Source organism: Heterodontus francisci, chromosome 34 (genome assembly GCF_036365525.1).
Source record: "Heterodontus francisci isolate sHetFra1 chromosome 34, sHetFra1.hap1, whole genome shotgun sequence".
In the NCBI taxonomy this organism is placed as follows: Eukaryota; Metazoa; Chordata; class Chondrichthyes; order Heterodontiformes; family Heterodontidae; genus Heterodontus; species Heterodontus francisci.
The window spans coordinates 17,232,387-17,240,298 of NC_090404.1; the positions used below are offsets into that span (position 1 = coordinate 17,232,387).

Here is a 7,912-nt window from a genome sequence, read left to right on the forward strand (position 1 = left end):
AGAGTATTTTCTTTCTCTCCACTCCCTTTGGGGAGGTGACGGCACGCACCACTTCAGCCGTTCACGTCTGTCTGGTTAAATGCTTAACCTTTCTTGGCCTTCCAAACGCCACTCTTAATATTTCCACGGTGGGGAGGCGGCAGTGACGGCTCAGTCAGTCTCACTCTCACCTCTGGGTCAGAAGGTCACGAGTTCACGACCCCCCCGCTCCAGAGAACCCATGCCCCGTAATCCAGGGCCGTCACTCCCTCTACCCTTTGCACAAAGAAGCACTTCATTTCAGTCCTCCCACAATCGAATTACTAAACCTCTTTTCTTTTTCAGGCATTTCCCAGCATTTAGCGGTTGTGGATATATCCCCCCCCCCCCCCCCCGGGTCTCACTTTCCTCAAAGGCCTCACCACAGCATCGTGGTAACGTCCCCGCTTTATGACATCACCGCCTGGTAACCAACCTCCCTGAGCCATGCTCATCACCTCCAATTTGCATTTATATAGCGCCTTGAAAGTAGTAGGACGTCCCAGCGCAATCGGACCCAAATCTGACACCGAGCCACTTATGGAGACATTAGAGGAGAGTCGACCAGAAGCTTGGTCAAAGAGGTGGGTTTTAAGGAGCATCTTAAAAGGAGGAGAGAGAGGGGTGTAGAGAAGCGGAGAGGTTTAGGGAGGGAATTGCAGAGGTTGGGGCCCAGGCAGCTGAAGGCACGGCCGCCGATGGTGGAGCGATTAAAATCGGGGGATGCTCAAGAGGCCGGAATTAGAGGAGCGCAGTGATATCGGAGGGTTGTGGGGGCTAGAGGAGGTTACAGAGGTAGGGAGGGAGCGAGGCTGTGGAGGGATTTGAAAATAAGGGCGAGAATTTTAAAATCGAGGTGTATGGGGACCTGGGGTGGGCCGGTTTAGGTCAGCGAGCACAGGGGAGTGGGAGTTGGCGCGAACTTAGAGACCTGCTCCACTAGAAGAAGCAACAGTGTCAATAATGAAGAGTGGCAATGGAGGGAAGCGGCCCATCGCTGGGGGCTCTGTGGCAGTGCCCAGTGTACAAACTTCAAGCTCACCATCCTGCCACAACTACAAGCCTCAAATCGGGAGGGAGAAAATACTGGAGTGTTGAGTGTTAGAAACTGGCTCTCATCAATACCTCTTGCTGCTCAGTGCATTGAAATTTAGATTCATCACCACCATCCCCTACGCTAAGACTACTTTCGTGAGATTGGAGAAGCTTATTATGAGATGTCTAGTTCTACTGTCCATTCGATAGCCCCCCTGAGATGTCGAGTGGAGAAATGAGGTGCCTCCCTCAACAGATCGTAGTGGGCAGGTTGACGTGATGTGTTCCATGGTCGGGTCGTCCCTCATTTTCCCTTATCCAGCTGGTGGCTGCGTTGTCCATTCCCTGCGCTGTCCACTGTCTTCGAGGCAGGCCGAAGCCAGGGACCGCTGCTGCTGACTCAGTGATGAGTTCTTTACGCTGCAAGATCCCACGGTTCCATCCATCTGGATAGTGGTTTAATACCAACTGCAGGAATATTAGCTGCTGTTACCCAGACTGGCCGACACAATTTTAATCCCTCTCGTGGTGGGTTTTTCAAGTCTCCATGAATGGGAAGGTCGGTGTTGGTGACGCTCGTGGGTTTTTTTCCCCATCTCACGGAGCACGGTAGCGTCATGACGAATGGCATGCGGGGAAATGTGGGACAGCACCAGGGGCAACTCATTTGGAGTGGACTCGGGCATCTCTGACACTGTCCTCATGACGTTTAACTGCACGATCTTTGCATGGTGGCTGCAGGATCATGAGGTGGAGCAGTGTTCTGCAGCACAGTAGACTAAGGTCACAGTCGCAGTGCGTAGTGTGCTGGCTGTGATGCCCCATGGCGTTCCAGTGAGTTTCCGGACCAGGTTCACCCTGGCTTTTACTTCCTGGCTGCTGTTGATGAGATGAGGCCGATAGGTGAGAGTCCTATCTGAGGTGACGCCCAGGGGTATTTTGGTTGGGTGGTAAGTCTCCTTCTGCAGAAGGAAACGTTGAATTCTTTCCCGGCAGCGTTATTGTTCAGATGGAACGCCGACACAGTTGTATTCTCTAGATTGGGGCGAAGGCTGCAGGTTTGGAAGTAAGACTGCAGTAGCTCCAGGTCACTGGTGAGCACCCTTCTTGTGTCCTCCAGTGTTGATGCCTGCGTCAGCATTGCTGTGTCATGCTCATAGACGAACTTCTGGGATTTGGTGCAGGGCACGTCCCCCATGTAGATGTTGAAAAAGGCCAGTGCAAGCACCGAGTCCTGTAGCAGACCATTGTTAAGGGTCCATGTTCAGCTGGTCTTGTCATCAAGATTGACGTGGAACTTACGGTTGCTCTGGGAGTTTTGCAGCATTGAATGACTGTTGAAAGCTTCAGTAGCATGGTCAAGAACACAATCCAGAGAACACCACCATTCCCAAACAACTACGACCGTTTTTGCTGGACGGCTGAAAACGGGGGAGGCTGCCAGACGTATCCTGCGCAGAATATGTGGCGCCTTGGTCCCTGGAGAGGGAGAGACGGCCGGCAGAGTTTAATGCCAGACACAGCGAACGCACTCATGGATTCCCCAGACCAAGGCAGACTAGCGTGATGGTGAGAAACCACTGAAAACCTGTATTTCTCACGCTCCAGCGGGAAACCCAGGTCTTCGTCGGCTTGGGGTCACCTCACTGCCCCAGCACGAGGCGCCAAAGGTCAGTGCAGACGCCATAGAGCCCTGCCTCCTAACCAACTCAAAGACAACCACTGCCAGCCACATAAATACCGTGGCTACAAAAGCAGGTCAGAGGCTGGGAATTCTGCGGCGAGTAACTCACCTTCTATCTCCCAAATGCCAGTCCACCACCTACAAGGCACAAGTCAGGAGTGTGATGGAATACTCTCCACTTGCCTGGATGGGTGCAGCTCCAACAACACTCAAGAAGCTCAACACCATCCAGGACAAAGAAACCCGCTTGATTGGCACCCCATCTACAAACATTCACTCCCTCAACCACCGACGCACAGTGGCATCAGTGTGTACCATCTACAAGATACACTGCAGAAATGCACCAAGGCTCCTTAGACAGCACCTTCCAAACCTGTGACCTCTACCAAATAGAAGGACAAGGGTAGCAGATGCACGGGAACACCACCACCTGCAAGTTCCCCTCCAAGCCACACACCATCCTGACTTGGAACTATATCGCCGTTCCTTCAGTGTCGCTGGGTCAAAATCCTGGAATTCCCTTCCTAACAGCACTGGGGGTGTACCGACACGCCAAGGACTGCAGCAGTTCAAGAGGCAGCTCACCACCACCTTCTCAGGGGCAATGAGGGATGGGCAATAAATGCTGGCCTAGCCAGCTATGCCCACATCCCAAAAACAAATAAAAAATATATATATTTGGCACCTACTAAGCCGAGAGCAGAGGGAAGATTTGTAGCAAGTCACACCATACCCGATTCCGTTCCGTTCCTCGTGACAAACAAAAACAATGATTATGCCACACCATCCCAGTTAGTAGCTTAAACATGCACGTTATGTGGTCAGCCTTTTCTGAGCCAGACTGGGCCTCTGCTGCCTCTCTCTCTCTCCATGGATCTTCTTACTCACTGTTTCTTGTTACTTTTCTCTCCAGGCAGGAAACTAGTAGCTTCAACTCTGACCCTTTCTTCCCTCAACTCTTTATGTCTTGGGATTGGTCAGTGAGGCTGTCAATTAAACCTCCACTGTCAGAACGAACATAATTCGGGTCTTGAATGTGACTACCATCACGATCCAACCCCTGCAGTCACATGTGAGTTCGCTGGTGTCTCAGCAGGTGGGGTGACTGAGTGAATCCCTTCCCGCACACGGAGCAGGTGAACGGCCTCTCCCCGGTGTGAACGCGCTGGTGTTTCAGCAGGTTGCACGACTGAGTGAAGCCCTTCCCGCACACGGAGCAGGTGAACGGCCTCTCCCCGGTGTGAACCCGCTGATGTGTCTGGAAGCTGAAAGACTGGGTGAATCCCTTCCCACACACGGAGCAGGTGAACAGCCCCTCCCCGGTGTGAACTCGCTGGTGTATCAGCAGATTGGACGACTGAGTAAATCCCTTCCCACACACTGAGCAGGTGAACAAGGTCTCTCCGGGGTGGGTGCGCTGATGACTAACAAGGCCCGATGAGTGTCTAAACCTCCTGCCACAGTGACGGCAACTGAACGGCCTCTCCCCAGTGTGGACCCGTTGGTGATTCAGCAGGTTGGATGACTGAGTGAATCCCTTCCCACACACGGAGCAGGTGAACGGCCTCTCCCCGGTGTGAACAGACTGGTGATTCAGCAGGTTCGATGACTGGGTGAACCCCTTTCCACAAACAGAGCAGGTAAATGGCCTCTCCCCAGTGTGAACTCGCTGGTGTGTCAGCAGATTGAAGGACCGAGTGAATCCCTTCCCACACACAGAGCAGGTGAATGGCCTCTCCCCAATATGATTACGTCGATGTGGTTCCAGCATGTTGTGACAATCAACCTCCTTCCCACAGTCCCCACATTTGCACGGTTTCTCCATGGTGCAGGTGGCCTTGTCTCTTTCCAGGTTGGACGATCAGTTGAGGCCTCGTTCACACACAAAACACGTGTACGGTTTCTCCCCGCTGTGAATGGTGGGATTTTTTTCAGGCTGTGTAACTGGTTAAAGCTCTTTCCACAATCAGTGCACTGGAACACTCTCACTCGGGTGTGTGTGTGTGTGTCTGTGCTTTTCCAGTCACACTGATGTTTGAAATCTTTTCCCGCAGACAGAACTGATAAACATTTCTCCTTCCACATTCAAAGACCAATGATATTCAGGTCCTGATGAATCGAGTGACTCTGTCAGATCTTTACCTGATGTTTGGTTTGAAATTCCCGTCTGCAAATCCTCCCCTTCTAATACCCTGTAAAAAGAGTTCACAAAAATCAACACTTTAAATACAGGATAGAAATTCAGAACAGACAATTCTAGTTTCTATGGAACATTCTTTCCTCCCTTGTTCCCCCAAAGCTGTAGATCCCAGTCCTGCACACTCTCCCTCCTCCCTGCGCTGAAATCACAATTCATTATACAGTCTCTGAATTTGTTTCTCCCTTTCTCTGTTGAGGGTTCTGACTGGCAGTCACTGGTTGTCTCCCAGTGGACAGTGATCATTGAGAGGCCGGGGTTGTTCTCCTTAGCGGAGGGAAGGCAAAGAGGAGATTTGATGGAGGTGTTTAAAATCGGGAAGGGCTTAGACAGAGTAAATAAAGAGAAACTGTCTGCAGTGGTTGAAGGATCAATGACCAGAGGATACAGATTTAAGGTGACTGGCAAAAGAACCAGAGGTGACATGAGGGAAAGCTGTTTATGCAATGAATGGTTAGGATCTGGAATGCAGTGATAGGAGTGGAGCTACCTGCATTGCTGTTTGAAAGGGCCAGCGCAGACTCAATGCACTCAATAGCCTCCTGCCGTTGTGAGCCTGGACAGTGGGTCTAGGTGATTCGATACACAGGGAGCGTAGCAACCAAGAACAATCCCGCCACTGTGCCGTCATTGATGGGTCAGCAATGGGGATATTGTTCCTCGAAGATGCTGACACTCAGTGCTGCACTCCACTTCTCTCCTTTTTACAATTTATATCAGTGACTGGGATGAAGGGACTGAAGGTATGGTTGCTAAATTTGCTGATGACACTAAGATAGGTTGGAAAGTAAGTTGTGAAGAGGACATAAGGAGGCTACAAAGGGATATAGATAGGTTAAGTGAGTGGGCAAAGACCTGGCAAATGGAGTATAATGTGGGAAAATGTGAAATTGTCCATTTTGGCAGGAAGAATGAAAAAGAAGCATATCATCTAAATGGTGAGAGATTGCAGAGCTCTGAGATGCAGAGGGATCTGGGTGTCCTCGTGCATGAACTGTCTCTCCCTGCCACTGCCCCCAACCCCCACCCCAAAATAAAAGCTGGAGGAGAAGGGAAAATTTCAAAACTGAGAATGAGGTTTTTTCCTTCTCTCTCCACAGATGCTGCCAGACCCGCTGAGTATTTCCAGCATTTCCTGTTTTTATTTAAGATAAGATTTTTGTTGGGTGATGGTCATTAAGGGCTATGTAACCAAGGCAGGTGAATGGAGTCGAGATAACTGATCAGCCATGATCTAACTGAATGGTGGAACAGGCTCGAGTGGCTGAATAGTCTCCTCCTGTTCCTCTGCTAATAATATATTTTCACTGACTCCCGTTCACCCATCACCTCTGTGCTCGCTGACCTACACCGGCGCCCGGTTAAGCAACATCCTGATTTTAAAATTCTCATCCTTTGTTTTCAAATCCCTCTGTGACCCTCCCCATCTCTGCGCTCCTCTGATTCTGGCCTCTTGAGCATTCCCCGATTTTAATTTGGTCACCCGCCCTGAAGTGTGGATCGGCATCCAATTTTGTCCGATAACCGCTCCTTGCGAAAATGGGATCAGGATTGGTGCTTGATGGCCGGCACAGACACAATGGGTCGAAGGGCCTGTTTCTGTGCTGGATAACTCTATGACACTGTGGGGATATTTTTTACTATGTTAAAGGGGCTATAGAAATACAATTTGTTGTGGTGGTGGATTGCCACCCACCGCGCAGGCGCGGAAGAGGTTTTGCCTCACTGAGCATGCGCGCTCGGGACGTTGGTCCAAATCACAGAGCGGGAGCTTTCGAGAATCTTCTCCCCGCACCCACTACGATGGCGGCCGTTTGCACCCCCGCCCCGCCCCGCCCCGCCCCGCCCCGCAGGAGAGATCCGAGAAGGGGAGTACCAGCCAAACAAAAAGAACCTTTTAAGCTAACGACTCCGCTCCTGGCCCGCACTCCCCGCCGCTTGGCTTCCGCTTGTCGCTCCCCTTCCGCCGCACAGACGTAGCTTCCCGCCGCACATGCGCAGCTGCCTACATCTGACCCGCCCATGCGCGCGGCAGATAGAGCGCTTTCTCAGGCGCGGGGACTCGTGGGAGTTGCGGCCGCCATTGCGTAGGCGGAGCCCAGTCTGGAAACTCCTGGGACTGGGAATGGGGCCGGGGGCGGGCGGAGAGGTTTGTTGGTTTAATGCCTAAAGATTAGACACTCGGGTGACTCAGAGTAATGGTGTCATAACGGATCACAAGGAGACCACTTGGCCCATAGAGTCCCTGCCGGCTCTCCTCGGAGCTATCCAGTCAGTCCCACTCGATCCCCATAGCCCTGCAAATTTATCTCCCTCAAGTGCCCATCCAGTTGCCTCTTGAAATCGTTGATTGTTTACGCTTCCAACACCCTCATGGGCAGTGAGTTCCAGGTCGTTACCACATGCTGTGTAAAAGAGTTCTTCCTCACACTCCCCCTGTATCTCTCGCCCAAAACCTTCCATCTGTGTCCCCCCTCGTCCTTGTACAATCAGTTAATGAAGACAGCTTTTCTTTGTCTACCTTATCTTCTTCTTTGGCCTCCTTGTCTCGAGAGACAATGGGTAAGCGCCTGGAGGTGGTCAGTGGGTTGTGAAGCAGTGCCTGGAGTGGCAGACTCTAACACAGGTGCTGCAGATAAAATTGGTTGTCGGGGCTGTTACACAGTTGGCTCTCCCCTTGCGCTTCTGTCTTTTACCTTTATCTAAGCCTGTCATAATCTGGTCATAATCTATTCCTCAATCTCCTTTGCTCCACAGGGAGCAACCCCAGCTTTTCCAACCTAACCTTGGAACTGAAATCCCCCGTCCCCGGAAACATTCTGGTAAACTCCTCTGCACCCTTTCGAGGACCCTCACATCCTTCCTAAAGTGTGGTCACCCCAACTGGATGCAGCTTTCTAGTTGTGGCCTAACCAGGGCTTTACATTGCCCTCCTTATTGGAGAGAGAAATAGGTGACTGGGTAACTGAACCCTAGAG

At 51.5% G+C, this 7,912-nt stretch overlaps 1 protein-coding gene across 1 annotated transcript; it reads right to left on the bottom strand.

The window, feature by feature from the left end:
- Positions 1-379: 379 nt before the first annotated feature.
- Positions 380-6,895, bottom strand: LOC137349125 (zinc finger protein 239-like). The gene is made up of 2 exons (XM_068014501.1): positions 6,829-6,895; positions 380-4,929 (listed from the first exon to the last, which is right to left on the bottom strand). Exon 2 carries the CDS (start codon positions 4,560-4,562, stop codon positions 3,804-3,806), a length of 759 nt encoding a protein of 252 aa, XP_067870602.1. The 5' UTR covers positions 4,563-4,929; positions 6,829-6,895; the 3' UTR covers positions 380-3,803.
- Between the last annotated feature and the right edge of the window lie 1,017 nt (positions 6,896-7,912).